Here is a 21,767-nt window from a genome sequence, read left to right on the forward strand (position 1 = left end):
AGTTTTTAAAAAATTTTAATATTATAATATAATAGTATAATTTAATATTATTATATATAACATAATAACGTAAAATATAACATAATTATAATATGATCAGAATATTAAACATAATATAATCATAATATTATTGCAGTATTCAATACAATATATCTCATATATATAACACATCCTATAATATATTTCATAATAAAATTGTATTTATAAATCACACATCTATAAATATTCCAATCCCCTGTACTGCCCAAGTACTCTCAGACCCCATACATATGATACGAACTTCTCCAATAAATTAAACCCTATCTAATTTTCCCAAATACTACCCTAAAACCCGCGATAACTATTTCTCCAGAAGACCTCCGCCATTTTGCAACTTCTGCCTCTTGCTCACCCAACCACATAAATTCTCGCGCTTGCACGCGTTTAAATGGAAGAAAGCAAGAAACCAAGGCAAAGGGAGAAGAAGCGCGCAAAAAAAGGGTCGTGGCAGAAGTTGTGCGTACGTAGATTGCAGGATGAGAGTGCTATCGTACTTTTCTTCCTAGCGTGGATAATGCAAGCGAGCATCCGGCTGACGGAATGCGTGTTACTGGGCGATTTGCTTAATACCATGAAAATAAATCGCGAACGTGTTCCACGTGTGTGCATCTCGATGCACGTCCCGTGCAAAGAGACGCATGAAATTACGTAACAAGGAAGCATTAAATATCTGCGACCGTTACGTGAATATGCACGAGTTACACCGAGGAGCCATCGGTTTTTAGAGTTTAATTGCGCGTGATATTACGGGCATCTGTTTATTCGGGTTTCGTGTGTTTATGTATAATTTTCAACGTTTTTCGAATGTTCCGTGAAATACCGTGTTGATTCAGGTTCACAGTTTCGCTGTGTAATTTTTACCTCCATGTACTGCAGTACCGAGTCTAGCTCGTGATGAGGTTTTGTGGCAATGGAAACTTTCGATGTCACAAAGATTAATTAAAGGAAACAGTTAGAATTAATAAACTGGGTATCGTTGACTGACGAGTTGTAAGTCTACTCAATCAAGTGCATTCAAGGACTTAGAAATGCAATACATTAAAGTATATTCCAGGTCGCCTTAAAAAATTTCTTTCTTTCGTGTATTTATTTCCTTAACCTTTATTTGCTAATTTTAAGTATCCTTTCAGATATTCTTTACTTGTTGATTTTAAACATTAATTACAAAAGACAATATTTTAGAGACTCTTTCTAGTCCCTGTCAAAGTCTTTCCTTTTATATCTGTCAATTCTGTTATTATCTGTTTGCAAGTCATAGGTGTCTTCAGTGATTTATTTCTGAACACAATATTTCAGATTATGTTGTGGTAATGGTTAACATAGATTTTGAATATATATGTGTTGATATAATAAAGGAGCGACACAAGGATGCCAATATCTAATGGTCTCTGGTATCGTGATAAATGAGTATGCGTGTAATGATCGAGGTGTGTGTGAATTGTGTATGTTCGTGTAATGTATGAAAGTAGAAAGAACAAATCAGAGAGATTGGGCATAGGTCAGTTGTAATTGAGTTGTAATAGTGAAAATAGGTGTGAGCATGTGATTACGAGAAATTAATTAGATTTATACTTAATATTTGTGTTTGATCATTTTTTTGTAATTAAATAAAGAATTGTTCTTATTGTTATTGATATTTCATCCATTAACAGGTTTTCATCTTAGACTTCATAAACATTAATATTTTGGTAATTATCGGTTACAATTTAAATTTATTCGTGTATTTTAATTCAACAATCATCATGTCTGTAAATATATTGTATATTTACGAGTTGTTAAATAAATATTTAGTCAAAGTCATCGATATTTTAATAATTATTAATCGCAACTTCAATTTTACATGTTTATTTCTATTTTTCTCTTTTTAAAGTAAATTCTTAATTTATTTTGCTACGTTAATTATATCGAATTAAAGTGAACAGAAATTGAAATTGTGATTGATGATTATCAGAATGTTGTCAAATTTGATTGAATATTTCTTCGAAATATTTATTGTTTTATTCAAAAATGTTAATTGTTAAATTGAAATAAACGAAGAAATTGAAGTTGTCATTGGTAATTGTCAGAATATTGATAAATTCGAATATAGATTTATTTGACATTTTGAAAGCAGTGCATTCTCGGACACTTTAATCATTGAATCGAGGTGAACGAAGAAATTGAAGTTGTAAGTGATAATTATCAAAATATTAATAAATTCGATGGAAGATTTATCTGATTTTCTTGAAAGTAAGCAATATATTTTCAGACATATTGATTATTAAATTGCAGTATGTAAATTAAAAAGGTCTGATGTATGATTGTCGGAATATTGCTACATTTGGCTGAAGATTTATTTGATACTTTCGATGTAAGCAATATATTCTCAAAGACATTAATTACCGAATTAAAATGAGTAAAGGAATCGAGGTTATAATTAATTATCATGAGAATATTGAAGAATTTGGCTGCACATTTATTTGATCCTTTGAAGATACGTAATACATTCCCAGGCATATTAATTATCGAATTGAAGTAACTCAAGAAATCGCCTTTCGAAGATAATCGATATTTGTCAGAATGTTATTAAATTTCGTTTTAAATTTATTCGATAATTTATGCATTAAGAAACAGATAGACAATATTAGATATTTTATGTAATAGTAAACAAATAAACAGTATTTGGTATTTTGGTACTTTGTAAATAAACAATATCTGTTACTTTGGAAATACACAATATTTGGTACTTCGATACTTTATAAATAGGCAAAATTTAGTAGTTCGGTACTTTGGAAATACACAATATCTGATACATTCAAAATATGCTATAATTGGTACTTTGATACTCTGTAAGCAGGCGATATTTAGTAGTTTGGTACTTTGGAAATAAACAATATCTGGTCCTTTGAAAATACACGATATTTGATATTTTGATGCTTTGTAAATAAACAATATTTAGTAGTTCGGTACTTTAAAAATATACAATATCAAACACAAATATTGAATTAAAATATCATAAAATTAAAATTCTAATTGATGTAATCATAAAGATATTAACACTAAAACTACCAAAGGAGTCAAAATGACTTGTTTTGAATATTTTATTTTCACAATGTCTGATAACATCTAATTGTTTCTGATAAAATTAATATTAACATTATTTCAGATAAAAACATAATTATATATTATAGTGTCATAACACTACAATTATTATTTATGTATAATATACTTACATTTCTATAGTTTTTATTATATACGGCTATTTGCCTCTGTAATACCACTAAAATTATTATTCCTGTATAATATATTCATATTTTTATATTTTTTACAATATTTTATATCATATATATATAAAACACGATACAATATATTTAGTTACTTGTTATAATCCGATAGTTCTGATGTTTAATAAATTGAGTATCCTGTGTTATCCCACGTGTAGGGCGATCGTAAAAATTCCCAGTACGCAGAGGATGCTCGGAGTATGTTGATATGATCACTTGTTCTTTATCTTTCCGTTATTCTTGTATCATATTTTTTCTGTTTTGTTTCACACAACTTTCTGAGTTTCCATTCGTAATTGTTTCAGCGGAACTCGGAGACTACGACCCCAGACGGCATTCCGTGGGCTACGTCACCGAATTTCGGTTCTTAGCGAATCAAACTACCGAATTGGAGAACCGTATAGTGGAACTTCATAAAACTCTCGTGTAGGTATCAACACCAACGACACTTCTTTACGAACAAATTTTAACCCTTTGCACTCGGAAAATTTTTCATTGCAGAAAAATAGTAATTCCAAGACTTTCTGCCATAAAGTCGACGATATTTTTCAAACGGTAAATAAGAAATCGTATACAAATTAAAACGTAGAATTATTTTACTTCGACATTCCACGCATCGTTCGGTAATTTTAAATTTGACATATCCATTAACACCGATCTTCAGCATCTGATTAAATGGCGACTGAGAGTCGTCTCTCGAGTGCAAAGGGTTAAACGCACAAATTGCACCTAATATTAACGAAATACCAATAAACACAATGAAAGCACGACTCTACCGACAGTAAAACCATCTCAGAATCGTTCATCCTTAATTTTCTAAATCCCTATTCAAAAATCTCCCTTTTACAATTTCTCAATCCACGGCGAAAAAGAATTTTAAAAAAGCAATCAACAATAAATTCGAGTAAAATGAAACAAAATTATGCTGTTCCAATTAATCCAGAAAATAATACCGGCTTTCGTGTATTTATATTCAACACAAAAAGCAAAACCGATCGATTTCGCAATGCGAGTAATTAATAATCAGGGCAATTTAAAGTAACAATGACCTCCTTTTCCAGAGGACAATTACCCTCCGCCGCGGAGCTGAATTATTTGGACAAGGTGAAATGGTTGGAAATGTACGGAGTCGATTTGCATCCAGTGCTGGTAGGTAGTCGGTCTGTGAATGAACAAAGGCCATCGGTGCCGTAATGATACGATAATCTTTCGAAAACCCGTAATCTCGATCCGTAGGGTGAGGATAGCGTGGAGTATTTTCTGGGCCTGACGCCGAGCGGGATAATTTTGTTGCGCAACAAGACCAAAGTGGGAAATTACTACTGGCCTCGAATCAACAAGATCTATTATAAGGTGAGCAAACGTGGCAATTTTTTGGAATTTTGTTCGCCTTGAGTAAACCAGAATCGTTTATCAGTGTGCAGTGTGTGAGTGTGTATATACATAAGTGTGTATTTTATAAATAAAATCTGTGGAAATGATAATGTTAAATACACCGATGAGTCTGTTTAAAATATTGAATAGGAAGGATCAATATTATGTAAATGTACAGTGCTAATTGTTTTGTGAAAAGTATATAAAATTACATATTGAGAAGTGGAAATGTAAAGGTGATGTGATAACAGAAAGAATGATAATTAGTATAATGCAAACAGTCGTTATGATATATCATTAGAAACGCTATAATTGAAAAGTTAAATTTTTTTATTTAAAAAAAAATTATAAATATCTATAAATTTATTTTCCAAGTTTGCTCAATGAAGTACAAAATAATATATCAAAATTACTAATAATAATTTCAAATACTCCAGATTTGAAATCAAGGCCTACATAAATTACATATAACCAATCCACAACTAATCTACTGTTTAAATATACAGAATCATACAAAAATTATACCAAATCTTCCTTCAGATTTTCCCATCCCAAGAACCCTGCATAATCGTTTGGAACTATTCGAAAATCGCTGAAACCTCACGAAACGCAATTTCCATTTCCAGGGTAGATACTTCATGTTGAGAGTCAGTGAGAAGAATTCGGAAGAAAGGACGCATGGTTTCGAGACGCCGTCGAAAGGAGCCTGCAGACATCTCTGGAAGTGTTGTCTAGAGCATCAAGCGTTCTTCCGGTTGATGGCCACCGGGCCACCACCTCTGAGCCCTTATTCCCGTTTCCGGTCGTACAGCCCTCCTTCCGGCTCCGAGAAGCACACGGTGATTAGACGGAATCCGCCGCCGATCTTCCAGAGGACGCCCAGTCGCAGGGCGCAGCGACGCGTGGTGGAAGGCCAAGAGATGGTCGGCCCGTTCGTGGAAACGCCAGCGACAGTGAACTCGAATCCGAATAGCAACTCGGTCAGCGGCAACGTTTTGTGTAATACTCAAAGCGCCAGACAGGTGAACAATTCGAGTCCGAGGAGCACGAGAAGCGCGCCGTGGACTCAGAGCCAACCTCGTGGCCTTTATACTTCGTCTAGTCCTCGGTCCGTCCGCTCCGCGGGAACGGCGCCAGCAGTACGTTCCTCGTGTTTCTTATCTGTTACAACGAACCTAAAATCTGATTATATGTATCATAAATTAGATTAGTTTCCTAGGAAGAGAAAATTTGTTAGGGATTAGTGTGTTGCATTTGATAATTTGTACGTTCTGAGGAATCTAGAGTTCGATTGTTCATGTTATGAATCTCTAGATTGTTTTCCTAGGAAGAGAAAATTTGTTAGGGATTATTGTATTGGACTTGTGGAATAATGTAATAACTTATGTATTTAGGAATGTGAGGAAGGAGTTAGGATACTTTTGATCCTTTTGTATCATGTTTTAGATTTAGGTTTTGATTATGGTTTTGATCATGTTTTAGATTAGGTTGTAGTGTTTTAGATTTAGTACTTGCTTGGAACTTCTTATATTGCACTAACCCAGATTTAGTTTATGGTGGTGTATAGAACAGTTATATAGTATTATGTACTTTATATAGAGTATATATTGTATTCTCATAATATAGAATATGTAGTATATTTAAGACGTATATGGTATACAGAATACGGTACAGCTAGAGATGTGAGTAAAATATCTGTGAAAGATTGAAAGACTGTTATTGGGATTGCTATTGTTACAGAAAGATTACTATGTGAAATGTTAAGGTCTCGATTTTTATTTTCTGATACTGTGTACCTGTGTCTACTGCTATTTCTCTGCTAAACAAAATAAGCTTTTTACAGTGTACATTAGTCTTTGGTTTTTTGCAAACTATTGCTCACGTCTTATCTGACTACTTCAGTACTCGATCGAGGTTTAATATTCCCAGTGTTTACACTTTGTTATTTATTTTTTAGCTCTTGAGCAGACTCCAACGACGGAGTAGCTCTGTAGAGAGCCAAAGTTCAGGGGACAGTCACAGTCGCGGTGGTCATCGTAGAAGAAGTCATAGTCATAGTCATCGAAGACACAGTCGTCACTCTGATTGTGAATCCGAGCTTTCAAGAGGTTCAGACACTAGGTCAGGCCATCGTAAGCATCGCCGGAAGCACAGAAGTTCCCGTTCTTCTAGGTACGATTTCTCACATCTATATTTATTCTACCCTATCAAGCATTCGTCATTTAAACAACGATAATGTCTATTTTACCTAACAATATTTTTTAATTTGATTTAAGGCTTCAATCTATTTTCATTTCATAATACAGTCATTGTATGTAAAAATTTACGTATCTTGGTTCTCTATACTATATACTATATGTTTGACCTTAAGCTTATTGTATCAGATCCTTTTACCTTTATTATCATTTATAACGAAGTCAGATTTTCTTCCTTTCCTTTCGTACTCATCATTGCTAAAGGTTGATCATTGATAAAAAGAAGGAACATTTCGTATCTACATTAATCAACCTCGTTGCGTTTGTTATCGTATATTAAGACAATTAAGCGCGTAATATATGCGTGCTTGCCTAATTGGTAATTAATCGACATAATAAAGGCCCCTTAGACGGTGATGTGAAAACGAAATAACTTGACAGAACGTCTTGGGCGAGTTCGTCGACCGTGAAGACGGGAAGAAACCCTCGTACTCATTATACTCTCACGGTAGGGTACATAGACCGCGGAGAGGTGATAATTATTTTAATGAAGACATGCCTGGGAAGTATCAACCTCGGTCAACGAAATCTTTCGACGCGACGCATTCACGTTTTCAATGAAAAATCACGAGCAGAACAGATTCAAACTTGGTTTATCGTAGTGCTTTCGTTATAATGCTCGGGAATATTTTGGAGTTAAACTATTATGCTACATATACACGTGTGAATCTTTTCAGACACGAATTGGTAGACTCTGAGCCGCAATGGAGAGAAGCACAGAAGCGGAAGGGCGAAGGAGTTCAACGTGCTGTTGTAAGTTCCAATGACAACGTGATTGCTCCTATTCGATATTCAGCGAACGTTTCGTTTATTTAACTTCCATTTTTTAAATATGAATGTGGCTAAAATTACGAATGTTTCAATAGGTGAGCCACACGGAGCCAAGAAGAAGGCACAGAAGCAGACACCGGAGTCCTTCTCAAAAGCAACCACTGCCAGACGAGCTTAGGAAGTACGTTTTCTTTATGAAATTGTAACAGCTCTGAAATAATTATTCTTTGAACAGGAAGTGTACATTCAAGTTTTTATGTTGATTGTTCGGTTTAAGTAAAACATGATTGAACGAGTTGTTTGATTTGGAGGGGTAAGTATATGACATTAAGTTTAAACCTTTTGTAATATTGTTATTATGTGTACAAGTTTATTATAGTTATTATTAAATGCATGGAAATAAAAGAATTCAAAGTGAATTTTGTCTTACCTAGTCAAATCCAATATAAATATAATTTAATTTTAAATCATTGTAAATATCAATGTTAAAAATTGCACAAGGTTTTGGTATTATATTTCTTCCTCCAAATTAAACAGCTGTGTCCTGTGTACATATAAACCGGACATATGTGTTATAATGTAAAGACTGCAATGTATAATGCCCGTGCACGATCAGAAATATTGTCAATATTTATTAATGTATATCAATATTGGTAATGGTGGAGATATTTGCAATAATATTCCACGTTTACTATTAAAACCCGATATTTCAAATGAATATTCATAATATGCGTTCGATTGTTTTGTTTTTGCTACTGAATCAATTGGTAGCCACAGTGTAAACAATAAATTATAATCGATACCTTGCACTTGATATACAGGGCGAGCCATTTAACCCTGCCATCTAAAATAAAATTACTTATCAATTGTTTGGTATACGAAAAATGTTTCATAAAAAATTGTTTGTTCTCAAAAGAAGCATATAATATAGTAATTCATTTCTTGTTGTTTTGAATTTTTGTTGAGATATAAAAGTCACTTTAAGTTTTTCAACCATGATGTGTAACTTTTGACCATAATCATATAATTCAAAAATGTAAATATTAATCTTACAAATGTTGCAGATAAAAATCTCATCGAATCTGGATAAAAGACGAAACAAAACTAATTGTTGCTGTATATGCTTCCCTTATTATCGAACAATTCTTATTTGTAACATTATTTTGTATAACAAGTAGCCTATGATATATATTGTAAATATTAATCGTGTATTGAAACTGATTTGATAACTTTGTTATCAATATTTTTGATCGCGTGGGCCCCCTAACATGTACTAATCTTATTACTTCTGGTATGAATGAAATGATTTGAATAATTTGTACAAGGTAATTCGCACGTAATGATTTATATAAGACAGTTTCTGTAGAATTAATGAATTTCCTTGCGAAACATAGTATGACGTAAAACAATGAAACAATGGCTGATTTTCCAGACACTTGGAGTTTGGGCTAGTCGATACTTCCGGAATGAGTGAACAGCAACGACGAGAGATACCATATACGGTGGTTCAATCACAATCATCCGTACAACAATGTACCCTACAGTCTAGCAATTCCCGATTGGACGACGCAGACTCGTCGTCCCTACCTAGGTACGATGATCTCAAGACGGCCTGCAACATCCACAGTCATCCTCCGCAGTTGGAGGATGAGACGGGATCCGTAGTCATTGTTTGAAATTTTTCCCATTGCATGTGGTGTTTTTTTTTCTTTTTTTTTTTTAATTTATTCAGAGCATGTACATGATCTATTTTAAGCATGCCTATTATTTATTTAAAGCATGACAGGCCCTTAATAAATCGATGAGATTAACAGCTTGTCGCACCTGTTTATTTATTTCCTGGCTGGCACCTATACTGATGCTTCTCGCTATTCCATGGAAGTACATTGCTGTTCCATGGAAATACGTTCTAAAAAGAAAAATTGTAGCATTTGTTCGTGTGTGTTCTCTGTTGAAATGTTTTGTGTATCTTGTATGGTATAATGCATCGTATTAATCGACAAGTAAATGTGATCGGTATATGGGAGTGTCGAAGTTCTGGTAGATAATAATTGTCAACGATCAAGATGGAGATTTTCATTGTGCCAGTGGAATCGAATCCCTGAACCCCTCTTTAGGTAGCCGGTAATATTATTCTTGAAATACTTGTAGACTCCTAAATACATTGGCGTACGTAAGTGATCGACAAATGGATAAATTGTTACGTAAAACTTAGTGTTGTAATGTGAATAAAAATGTGTATCGCTAAAGGAATGCAATATGGCTCGTAGTATGTATTAACCATGTTATGAACGTTTGGTAAACTAAAACGTATTACATATGCATCGATGTCGTAATGGTGTCCGATCAGGGATGTGCTTAAAATTTGCCGTGGTACCCCAAGATTGTCAAGGAATAACTTTCAGAACGATCGGATCCATTGGCAAAAGAAACAGAAGAATGATACAGCATAGTCGCGACGGAAGTTATAATTTGCCACCGACCAGGCCGAATCAAGTTGAGACAAAATACTACGATGGTAATAGGAGCGAGTGCAATATGAGGAAGGACTTTTATTATACTCGTAACAACAGAATATTGATAGGAAGTAATGTGGACAGTGGGCTCGGGGAAAGTACACCGCAAGAATTTTCAAGTTGCTGCTCAAGCTCTGCCGACAGCGCTAAGCCTACTCGTGTAGTACGTATTTTTTCGCTTGCTCTATTATAACATCGTCATTCGTTCGATTATCGAATGTGGTCACCACAGTTTTGGTTTCAAGTGAAACTCATTATTTTCTTTATTTTCCTCTTTCGACGTAACTTTAGTTCACTATGTTATTTAAAAGTAAACAAATTTTATTAGAAAATAATGGGTAACACTTTTGCTTCAAGTAGTTTAAGCTTTTTGCTTTTAAGAAAGAAAAAAGGATTATTGTAATCTGAAATTATAGATAAAATCGTCTTTATTCAAATTGCACTATTATACGAAAATCTTTTAGACACACTAAGCGCTTTTTACAAATACATATGGTTAAGGCTTGCTACTTCTTCCTCCGCTGGCCACAGCACTTTATTACATCATTTTTCCATTCTTTGAACCATAAAGTAATAAGAAAAATTGATTCTATGAAATGCTGTTGCTAAAATGTAGTGCGTTGTATCGTACAATCTTCTGCGTAGTAAATTAGTAAAATAGTTTTGTTTGGTATAGCCGCAAATGCAATTAGGGGGAGAGGTACGCTATGAACTGTCTTCAAATCAAGAAATCTACCCTCCTGTTGATACTACTCTGGATGCTGTTCTTCAGCCCATTATATCGTAAGTGCTTCTTTTCATTGCTTTGTGCTTCCCTCTTACAATAATATCTAGTAAAAAATTAAAATTAAGTTTGGCTTTATTAATAACTAATGCACTATATGCTGCTATTACACATATACACACAGTTACACATTCTGAAAAGTATTGGTATTTTTTAAATGAATTCTAATATATCATATTTTCACGATTTTGAATGGTTTATTTTAAAAATTTATTTTTAAATAAATCTTTGCTTATACTGTGATACATTTTATCTTGTACTGTTTCAGAACTTTAACAAGGAGACAACGGAACCGCCCGAAATGAGCATGAAGCTTTAAATAAATACGAAATAGACATTTATGCACATATTGTATATTTAAGAAAGTTTTTATACCTCATTCAAATTAAATATCTATAATCCCATCAGTCACTGAATCTTATGAAATGGAACAACATAAACAATGAATTAAATGCGCAGCACTTTTATTCCTTAATTAAAAAAGTGTCCCTAATCTTGTCTAGTCCTCATTTAGCTCTCTTTAGATGCCATGTGCCTCATCAGGTTTCCTATAAATTTTTCCATCTTCTTTAAGTCCTGTGCTATCTCTGTTTTATATTGTAGGCACTACAAAAGAAAATTATAAATGTATTATTTAAATAGATTTTTAAGAATTATAAGGTAAGTTACATAAGGTTAAAGCTTACCGTTCGATTATCTGTAAGTTTTAGACATAGAATACCTTTATTATGGCAATATTTCATTGTATACCGAGCCTAAAGCAAGGAAAATAATAAATTATAAACTTAGTAATTATTAAACTATTTATAAATACAATCTGCCTTTACAAACTTTATTAATTTAACCTGTAATTTAATATTAAAATAAATGAATATTTTGTATACAAAAAATTCTTATTATTTATATACCAATTAATGCAATCACACATATTTTAAATGCTTTACAAATTCAATATAATATTATGTACTTATTTGAAAAATTTATTCAACTAAAATTTCGTTTCAAACATTTACATGACACGTCAAATTGCCACATCAGTCAAGATTTATAACCTATGAAAGCTTTTCTTCTACTGGACGAAATATATTTATTTACGCATTTCAAATTGAAAAAACATATATATCACCATTAATTTAATTAAAACCCACCTTCATTGGATCTTGAAGATATAACCTCTCGGCTCCTTTTTCGAACTCTTCCCACGAACTTAAATATGTCATTATTAAGAATAATGAAGGAAAGTCAATATACAAAATTATACTAAACCAATATTTCTATTAAAAATAGAAAAGTATATTCAACACATCGCCAGAAGGAACGTTGTTTATGAAAATATAAAACGTGCACAAAACATAGACAGATGTCTTGCTGGAACCGGAATGAGCGTGGTAAAAAAATTGTTTTCGTGGCGGACCCTGAGGATAAGTTAGTATATTGTGTGTTGGATGTAAAATGTCGGTAACAAGTTCAATAATGAAAATAATTATAAAATGTTTATATTATTATTTCAAAACATTTTGTGAAACATTATATGTAATATGAAATATATATTTTTATGGTTTTATGTAAATAAATATATTAAAAAGAAAAGTAAAGTGTACAAAAACAAATTCTTAATTTCTATAAATATTTAAAATTATACTTTCAAAAGTATATAGTTGGTAAATATTGAAAAGCATTTGCTTTGTTAATACACGATACACAATACGTAAGTTAGGCCCTTGATCTGTTCAATGAAATAATGATTTATACCATTTATACTAACATATTTATTTTCAAAACTATTTTCTTAATATTCTATTCTTTTTTTTCATATATTTACTATTTGATCTCTATACTTCTTAAAATTCAAATTTATTTGAAATATTTATCAAATGCAGATATATTATTGAATAATATATCATTTTTATCATTAGTTATTAGAACAAAAAATTTATAAAATTCAATTACAATAAATTGATTTAAAAAATATTACCAGTTTATGATTGATATTTCTATGCATTTTATTGAAAATTCGATAATACAACGAATTGCGTAGTTTAAATTTAAAAAGGATATGGCGTGCATTTATTTCTATAAAAAGTTCAAAATAATTTCAAATTATTTCATGTAATTAATTATTGTTGTTATTATTGTTATAAAAAAATATCACTGATAATTTATTGTAAGTTTCGAAAAAAGTGACTTAATGGAAATACTACTTTCATTATCATTTTAAATATTATTTGAATTTGTAATAAAGTTGATTACTACGTTCTGGTTTATGCGCATACAGATGCGCAAAGATTAAAACTCGGAAATACGTAGAAGCAATTCAGTTTCAACCAATTCCGTATATTCGCAAATGATTCTTTGGGTAGTTTTGTTTTAATTAGTGTAAATTTAATAATGAAGTGCTTCAAGAAAGAAAAGTATTATGGCATTAGCTACCGGTCCTGTGCTTATGGAAAAATAACTTAAAAATAAGGTAAATTTATATATTTTTAACATAGCATGTACGATGATGATTCCGATTCAAAGATCAGGGATAATGGCGCTTTATCGAGTATTTGAATTCGAATATATGAATATACAGTAGAACATTAATTATCCTGATTTTCGATTTATCAAATTTTTGATGGTAAACAAATTATAAAGTCTTTCTAGTGGAAATTTGTATGAAAAATGCATTTCTACATTGCTCTATTTATATTAAAATCTGCGTTTAATACAAATTATAACTATTTATCTTGCGATTTATTCTACTGTATATCTAATATCCGAAATAGTATATTATATAGCAATTATATTCCACAATTATGTTATAATGTTTTAAAAGTAGTTATACATTAAATTTTTATTCTAAATAAGAATAATAAACAAGAAACAATAGGCATTAGCAAAGAAAGACATGTTTAATTTTTATTTCATGCATAGTTCGATGTAAATAAATAACATTAAAAAATTAAAGTTCTAATATAAAATCACTTCTTGTAAGGCACATCGGCAAAATTTAAATATTGATATAAGTATTCGCCATAAAAAAATGATTGAGTAGATTAAATAGTTATTGCAATAAAATGAGTGTAAATTAGTAACAATTACTACATCAGTATTAATATTATGTGTTTTTTGAAAGAGGTAGTTTTTATGGAATGTTGAAATACAATTATGATCCATTTGAAGCATAATTAATAATCTAAATATCCTTTTAATTCAAGCTTTCAACAAAATTAAGATATAACTTATTTATATTTTATACTTTTAAATAATTATCAATTGTTTTTTCATCAATATTGTTATTAATGTGTAACAAAAATTTAAATTAAAAGGATATTTATTATGTACAATTAATACGACGATGTGCATAAAAATTCACATCATTATTGCAATTAAATGTTTCTTAGCAAAAATAGCATAAAGCAACGTAGTTTTAGCACATGTGTATTTTTGTTATGGACAGAATAAAATATCTAGTCTTAAACGCAGAGTGATCATTTGTACTTTGGTCAATGAAACATTCAAGGTTAGATCAACTTATTTACAATTGCAAAAAATCTTAAACTGATTGATTGAAATTTTACTGGCACTAAATTTAAATGTCAATAATTTATGTCCATAGTGCTGTTGGCATTATTCCTTCTACTGTACCAGCAGTTGGTTTCAGATCCTCATTACTTAAAAAGTTTAATGGCATATTTACTAGATGACCCTAAAATAAAATTAAAAAGAAACAAAGTAAAATATGTAGAAGTAATATTTATTAATATTTTTAAAAATTATTTGTACCTTAATTTCTTCGACCATTTCTTGAGCCGAAAGTGGATTTGATAATGAAAGTGGTTCTTCATCTTGGTACTGCTTCAGCATAGAAAAATTAACCACTTTATCAGTGGGGATACAATGAAATACTTCTTCATAGATTTCTGTATTCTGATTACTTCTAGCACGCCATATGTCTCTATAGAATGATTTTTTAATTATATCTGTTATATCCATATTCTCGTTTGTCTTAAACAATCCCAAATGCTCAGAAATTAATTGTTTTCTCAATGACCCTGCAAATTTACCACAAGGGAATGGTATGTCATTCATTCTTCCATCTTCAAATTCTTGGTCCTGTAATTATAGAATTATCAATACCGATAATGAAATAAAAAACAATTATATATTTGATTGTCAGTAATGCTTACATGAATTATTACTGCAATTTCACTGTCCCTCGTGGCTATCATGCTTCTATCATTAATATTAGCAGAACCACAAATGACAGTATTGTCATCTACAATTAATAACTTGCTGTGAACATAAATTAGTTCTGTCACCAATGTACCATTTAACATTGCATGTGTCCTTAAACCATGGAATGTAATGTATTCACTAGGATCTTCTATTCCTGCTTCATTTAGTCGATTTAGGATCGCACCTCGACTCCTATTTACAATTAAAATGTTTCTAGTTTTTCAGTTTGTATGTATTTTACTTTAAGTTACAATTTTATTGCATGACAGAATTTTTACCTTGATATAGAAGCATAATTCCAATGTGTAATAGCACGTAAAGCAGTACCAGTTGGACCTCCAACCTCGCCTTCAAAACCTGGTAATAAAGGCATTATCACAAATACTCTAAATACTGCTCCTTCTCGATGAGCTCTTAGAATTCGTTTTAATAGGGTTTCTCCTATGCGATTTTTTACTGTGGCGCGTTCCATGGATGCAAGTGTTATAAAAAATTGGTTCTCTATATATATATACCTTAAATAGAAAGATGTTTAATCTATCATATCTTGATTACTTTTAGGCTGAGAGAAAACATTGAAAGCACGTTTTATTCATCCCTTGAAGATGATTATTAATAATAGTATAATAGTTAATATGAATATTTGTAAAAATTAATTTTACCTTTCTGCTTTACTAATAGCTTCAATATAAGCTTCTTGTATACTTTGTTCTATAGTTTCTGAATCAAGAAAACCAGCCGACCAAGAGCTGACTGATCTTAGTACTTGACACTTGACATTGTGTATAGCAGATTCTTCAATAAATGGAACAGAGCTCTTACAGTTTTTGTACGATTTTGGAAGTAAGAATGGATAACATGAATTTAATTTTGCTTTTTCCATCTGCAAATATAAATTATAAAAATATTATTTAACTATTAGATTGTTACATGAATAAAAAACACTTGCCTTAATTGCATTCCAACGTTGTATAAAGTGTCTGGCAACATCTCTTGCTGTTGCACCTTGTACCATAACTCCTATATCATGCCATGGCATTCTAGGAGTATTACTTCTATCTACTAGATCTTGATAAGGTTTTTCTAAATCATTGAAGTCTTTAACAATAAAATTTACATAGTCTTTACCTAACCATAGTTTAGTTACACCTGGATAATCGGAATGTAGATCTTTATTGTATGCCATTAACTCAGTAGCTTCAAATGGAGTTGGTGTTGTATCACTGTAAATACATTAGCAATTCCCTAATATTGTACACATTTTTTAATTGTTAAAATAATATGAACATACGTATTCATGACATTTTCCTCATCACTACTTTCTTCATGTGGATTATATACCATGTTAATGAATTCTTGTCTTTTTATTTTAATATTGTGTTTTACTTTGTCCATGGTGTCTTTTGCCATCCCAAATAAATTTTTACGTTCTACACTTGGAGTATCACATTTCATAGTATCTGTTTCGTCTACTGATTGCATTAGAAATAAATCTTCAGTATTTAATTGTGATAATGCTAATGGCATCGGCGATTTACTACTCATTACTGGTCTAGATAAAATAAAAATAAAAATAAAATAAAAAGTTTAATTTAATTTAAAAGTTCAGTATACATAATATGTAAAGAAACTTACAATACAGGTATAGATCTTGTAGTAGCCATTACAACTGTATTAGTTGCAATAGCCAATGATAATAAGACATGTTTATTTACATTGGCATTTGATACTTTTTTACTACTGGTGTTGGTAAATCTACCTTTAGATGGAATGTAAATGCTAGATTGGTGGGTACTGCCTGTAATTTAGAACAATCTAATTTATTGTAGTTAATAATGATTAATAAGATTTACTTTCAAATCTCGTATACCTAAGTCTATTAGTCTATGTTCATTATTGTCCCATCGCCCATAACATAGGTCAATACCGCCAAGGAAAGCAATGCTTTGATCAACAACTACAATTTTTTCATGGTGAGCCCAGAAAAACACTCCCACTCTTGCATGATCAGGATGACGTAATACTTTTATATTATCAGGGCATTTTTCAACTAGTCGTTGTTTACTATAAAAACTGTTTATACCCAATGCAACTTCTACTTCTTTGTAGATCATTATAAATATTTTAACTCCTTCAAACTAAATAAAAAAATCGTTATTATAATCACATATATATAATTCCTTTAGATTTGTGACATTAATGTTTTGCTCAAAATTACAGTAGTCTTACCAAGAATCCTGTATTTTTGTTAGCATTAACAGATTAAGGAGCATTATTAAATATACTAGGATAAATAAGCAATAAAAGTAATATTTTTCATAATACTTACAGCTTTTCTTTCCAAAATTTTATCTAACCGCCAATAATTGCTATCAAGTGCTGGTCTTTTCATATAAATCTCAGGTGATAACCACCAGTCTGCAATAAAAATTTCTTCTTTGGCACCTTCTAATGCGTCTGCGATAGCATACATATAACTTGATCCATCAACAAACCACGAGGCTGATATAGGCGAACGATAAGGTGCAAATGAATTGTGTGGATTTGATTGTATAAAATCTCGACCTGTAACGTAATGACATATTAAACCTTTTAAGTTCTAGATTTTCAACTGGTTAAAAACTTACCTTCCTTGTTACTAACTTCTTGTATAAATTCCATCCATTCTTTAGCTTTTCTTTTTGTCCAACATTTAATTAGTATATGCCTGCTAAGATTTACTATTTGTATTCCATTTCTTAGACCAGTAGTGTACATGCCACAACTGATTCCAAATCCATTATCCATTAGAATTACTGATTTTATTATACCATCTTTGGGCCTAATATAGGCAATAAAAGTATCTTTAACGATAAAATACCGAGATTGCCATTTTCCACATAGAGACGTGCAAAAATGATTACATCTAATACAACACATGCTTTCAAGCAAACCACAAAAATTACATCTAAATCTTGCACCTGATCCAGTTCGTTTTAATACAATTCCTTCTTTGCCTTTCATTCCCAAATCTTCTATAAACGACAAATACGAGACTTCTAAAAAATCGATCTGAAAATGTTTTGTAATTGTTAGTAAACATTACATATGTAAATATTAATTATTAACTTACTGTTTCTGGATGGTGCAAATAAATTTTTATTTTTAATAAATTAGTCAAATATTCTTCTAATACTTTTTTTCTATGGTCCAATTGTTCATAAGATACTAAAACATCAGGTTTATTTGGAAATCTGAAAATATTATCTTTTATTTTCTAATCATTTATAAAAATCATTTAAAAAGCCATTCATGAAGACGAATTTCTTTAAATATTTTCATACCTTGGTAATGCACCTTTGTGCCTCTTTCCTTCTTTTGCATCTCCTAAACTTTTTAAGCTGATTCTTCTTTCTTTATGACTTTTAGTTGGAAAAGGTATATTTAAGCTAGCACGATATATTTTCAATTGATTATGCAAATTTTGGATATGGCTGTAACGTTTTTTAATTGTCCAAGTAAAATGGCCATGCCTAAATTCAATAGTGTACAAGTTTGGATTCAAAGGATGAGTTGTTACACTACGTTCATTATCTATGATATTCACATGCACATCTTCACCAGGAATAAAAACATCATAATGTTGGCGTTTAATGTTTTTTGGTAAATCATATATAGAAGAGAAAGGTATCACACCAGGATGTTCTAACATGAACAAAGAAAGACAACACACAATGCATTTTATTAATATAATTAGGATTAAATTCAGAGGAAATTAGTGGAATTAGCTAAAATGATGGAAGTAACAAAAACAAAAATCATAAACTTACCTACGTTATCAATACCATCATTGGAATTAATATTTGTGCTGTCATCGTTTTCATTCATAGTCATTTCTAATGAATCAGGAACACCTAGTGCATCGTCATATTCAGAATCATGAAAAAATAAATGATCTATAACAAAATTCTCAGTTTTCCCATCGTTTGATGTATTGTCAGACATTGTTAGTTATATGTTACAAAATTATTAATAAATAACTAAGTATGTGTTAAGTTAAATTAGTTTTATAATATCCTCTCCATTAACAAATTTTTCATAACACTTAAAATATTATCATTCAAATAAACTATACTTATCCACTAAAAGTAACACAAATATCAATAAAAATAATTAAAAAATAAGAAACTAACAAAAATATACTTCAGCAATAAATTGATAAATATGTAAATAATCTGGTTGGACAAAAGAAGTACCATGACAAAGAACTGATGGATTTTCTTGACTCAGAAAATGATCTAATGTTTGGGAGAGGGGACTAAAGTGTTGGCTACGAATTCAATTAAGCATAATTCACTAGAATGACTAGAGTGAACTGTTACAAACTCAATTCATTGTATATTTAACATTGTCTATCTGCCAATTACGGGTCTCGCATATTAACAAATTTGTGGCTATCAGTTATTTAAATGTTAAGTTAAGATATCAACGTAAACTTAGCATAAAGAGCCGAGTGATATTATACAAGGATACAGATTATTTTTGTCTTAAATGTCACATGTCACGTTATTAAGGTTATAAATATTAACAGTTTCTTCTTTCGATAAACAGTTTTTAATGAATTTCACATGGCATAGCAAGAGTTTCATATACACATTTCAGATTATTCCGTTATCATAGAAAGTCATCACACAATAGATTACAGGTGTGATTTCATCAGTGTCCATTATGTGACAGCTTGTACTTATACATTTGTTGTCTCTCGTAAATCGAACGGAATCTAAGAACTATCGGTATAGTAGATATTTTCTATGAAAATCTGTGCAAATATTAACAGAAAGTTGGAGCCTTTTTATCACAGCTCCATATCTGAAAGTTGATGAATATTTTCGAATTTCATCGATATTGAAAAATTACATTTTCGCATTGTTAAATTTAGATGATCTGATACGATCATTCTGTTTTATCGATGAAGATAACAATTTAAATTTGTTATCGAAACAACGAAACAAAAATGAAAATACTTCTTAAATTTTTTTCCACTCCTATTATGTCTATGTAAACAAAGTTTTAATATAATTTTAATCACTAATGACAATAAAGAATTTTTTCCCTAAATTATACGTTTTCTTTTTATTTTTAGTTTATTTGCGTGTTTACTCGTAAGTAATAACATACAATTAATTATGATAACATAATTTACATAATTTTTTTTTACAAGAAAATTACCTTTCGAACATTATAGTTCACTAGCTAAACATTATACATTTTTGCGCAAAATAATATATTTTCTATTAATTACTTAATTTCTATAAATTGCTTAATTACTTATTTAATACACATTGAGATCATACGTGTATACATATGAAATATAAATTTCAAAATAAACGGGAAAGTTATAAATATATTTCTACGACACTATTAAAGTATGCCCTTGAATATTATCAAATAATTACTGGCATTTAAGCTACTACTGTTTAAATATCTATATGACTATCGTTGATATCTTACCAATGACCTTCTGTCGCTGATATTTATCAGTACACATATGTACATATTCAATACACAAAGTAGTACAATTATTTGCTTACAATTTGTGCAAAATACACAAAAGTCTCCCAAGCTTACTTCGACTTTAAATAAATACTTTCCCCAGTCTAGGGACTTTACGATTGTGATTAGACTAATTCCCTTTGCAAAATTCACCAGCGCGAGTGGCATGCTTAGCAAAAGCTCTATACGAGATATTGTCGAGATCTGAAGAAGGTTCACTGTACGTGCGGACGAGTTTCATCAATATTGTACGTCATTTTGCGGGAGATAGGCTGACGGGTCCAATGAACGGCTTACGTAAAATAATATGAAATAATCGTTGAGTAACTATTCGGATAGATAAGATGGTGGCCCGGAGCTAAAGCCCCTACGTTCTGGGTACAGCAAGGTTTCGGTGTTTAGTTGACTGGAGTCACTGGTTTTAGATAATTACCGAATTATAGTGGATTATCCTAGTTGTCAGGTTGTAAGCAAGAGACGACTCCTAGTAGCAGTTCTAATAGTCCTAGTAGACCACCTGTGAGTACTGAATTATATCGAAAACTGAATTATAGTGGTCTAGAATTGACGTAGTGAACTTTGGAGCTATTAGGAGACTGTGATTAGCGTACTGAAATCTTTAACGAGTGATAACAATAAATAGTTCCTTTACTCTACGTTCCTTTACAGATCAGGGTATACATCGAATATAGGATTACTGACAATGTTTATGAGAATATTGTGTTTTAGGGACGTTGATGGTATTGTATTATAGGGATTAACTGGCATCGGAAAGTTGATGGTGTTACAGGGTGTTCGCAGGAATACCGATGGTTCTAGCATAACTTCCTCGTCCGATTTTTAGGAAGAGATCGCCGAGACTCCAGGATCAGGGGCGGATGCGGATGTGCAGACCACAGGCTCGGGTATCGAGATAAGACCCCGGAAGCTATTCACACATGAGGACGAAGCAACGGAGAAGGGTCCACTCTTCTGTAAAACCACGAGCTCGGCATTTATTCATTAGCTTAGA

General features: G+C 31.3%; 3 protein-coding genes across 3 annotated transcripts; 1 reads left to right on the plus strand and 2 right to left on the minus strand.

The window, feature by feature from the left end:
- Positions 1-3,510: 3,510 nt before the first annotated feature.
- LOC108552176 (band 4.1-like protein 4A) lies at positions 3,511-11,408 on the plus strand. Its single transcript, XM_017906595.1, has 11 exons — positions 3,511-3,728; positions 4,364-4,451; positions 4,539-4,655; positions 5,303-5,815; positions 6,634-6,848; positions 7,609-7,684; positions 7,798-7,883; positions 9,135-9,293; positions 10,108-10,381; positions 10,895-11,001; positions 11,271-11,408. The coding sequence occupies exons 1-11, from the start codon at positions 3,511-3,513 to the stop codon at positions 11,305-11,307; spliced, it is 1,890 nt and encodes a 629-aa protein (XP_017762084.1). The 3' UTR covers positions 11,308-11,408.
- Positions 11,409-11,491: 83 nt separating this feature from the next.
- Srp9 (signal recognition particle 9) lies at positions 11,492-12,285 on the minus strand. Its single transcript, XM_017906617.1, has 3 exons — positions 12,151-12,285; positions 11,689-11,757; positions 11,492-11,608 (listed from the first exon to the last, which is right to left on the minus strand). The coding sequence occupies exons 1-3, from the start codon at positions 12,220-12,222 to the stop codon at positions 11,513-11,515; spliced, it is 237 nt and encodes a 78-aa protein (XP_017762106.1). The 5' UTR covers positions 12,223-12,285; the 3' UTR covers positions 11,492-11,512.
- Positions 12,286-14,591: 2,306 nt separating this feature from the next.
- On the minus strand, positions 14,592-19,767 carry Pld (Phospholipase D). Its single transcript, XM_017906606.1, has 15 exons — positions 19,736-19,767; positions 19,033-19,242; positions 18,547-18,907; positions 18,336-18,456; positions 17,851-18,274; positions 17,553-17,788; positions 17,094-17,361; positions 16,859-17,021; positions 16,515-16,775; positions 16,173-16,446; positions 15,886-16,106; positions 15,502-15,738; positions 15,175-15,415; positions 14,771-15,100; positions 14,592-14,693 (listed from the first exon to the last, which is right to left on the minus strand). The coding sequence occupies exons 2-15, from the start codon at positions 19,205-19,207 to the stop codon at positions 14,592-14,594; spliced, it is 3,414 nt and encodes a 1,137-aa protein (XP_017762095.1). The 5' UTR covers positions 19,208-19,242; positions 19,736-19,767.
- Positions 19,768-21,767: the final 2,000 nt, after the last annotated feature.

This window comes from Eufriesea mexicana, unplaced genomic scaffold (genome assembly GCF_001483705.2).
Source record: "Eufriesea mexicana isolate 0111107269 unplaced genomic scaffold, ASM148370v2 scaffold4744748785, whole genome shotgun sequence".
Classification (NCBI taxonomy): domain Eukaryota; kingdom Metazoa; phylum Arthropoda; class Insecta; order Hymenoptera; family Apidae; genus Eufriesea; species Eufriesea mexicana.

Bases quoted from the DNA above. Each gene is read 5' to 3' on its own strand.
- LOC108552176 (XM_017906595.1), top strand. From the start codon at position 3,511: ATGATCACTTGTTCTTTATCTTTCCGTTATTCTTGTATCATATTTTTT. The intron at 6,849-7,608 runs GTACGATTTCTC...GAATCTTTTCAG, and splicing joins AGAAGTTCCCGTTCTTCTAG to ACACGAATTGGTAGACTCTG. The intron at 10,382-10,894 runs GTACGTATTTTT...TGTTTGGTATAG, and splicing joins GCGCTAAGCCTACTCGTGTA to CCGCAAATGCAATTAGGGGG.
- Srp9 (XM_017906617.1), bottom strand. From the start codon at position 12,222: ATGACATATTTAAGTTCGTGGGAAGAGTTCGAAAAAGGAGCCGAGAGG. The intron at 11,758-12,150 runs GTGGGTTTTAAT...TCCTTGCTTTAG, and splicing joins ATCTTCAAGATCCAATGAAG to GCTCGGTATACAATGAAATA. The intron at 11,609-11,688 runs GTAAGCTTTAAC...TTTCTTTTGTAG, and splicing joins AACTTACAGATAATCGAACG to TGCCTACAATATAAAACAGA.
- Pld (XM_017906606.1), bottom strand. From the start codon at position 19,207: ATGTCTGACAATACATCAAACGATGGGAAAACTGAGAATTTTGTTATA. The intron at 17,022-17,093 runs GTATACGAGATT...TCTAAATTACAG, and splicing joins ACATAGACTAATAGACTTAG to GCAGTACCCACCAATCTAGC. The intron at 14,694-14,770 runs GTACAAATAATT...ATTTTATTTTAG, and splicing joins AAATGGTCGAAGAAATTAAG to GGTCATCTAGTAAATATGCC.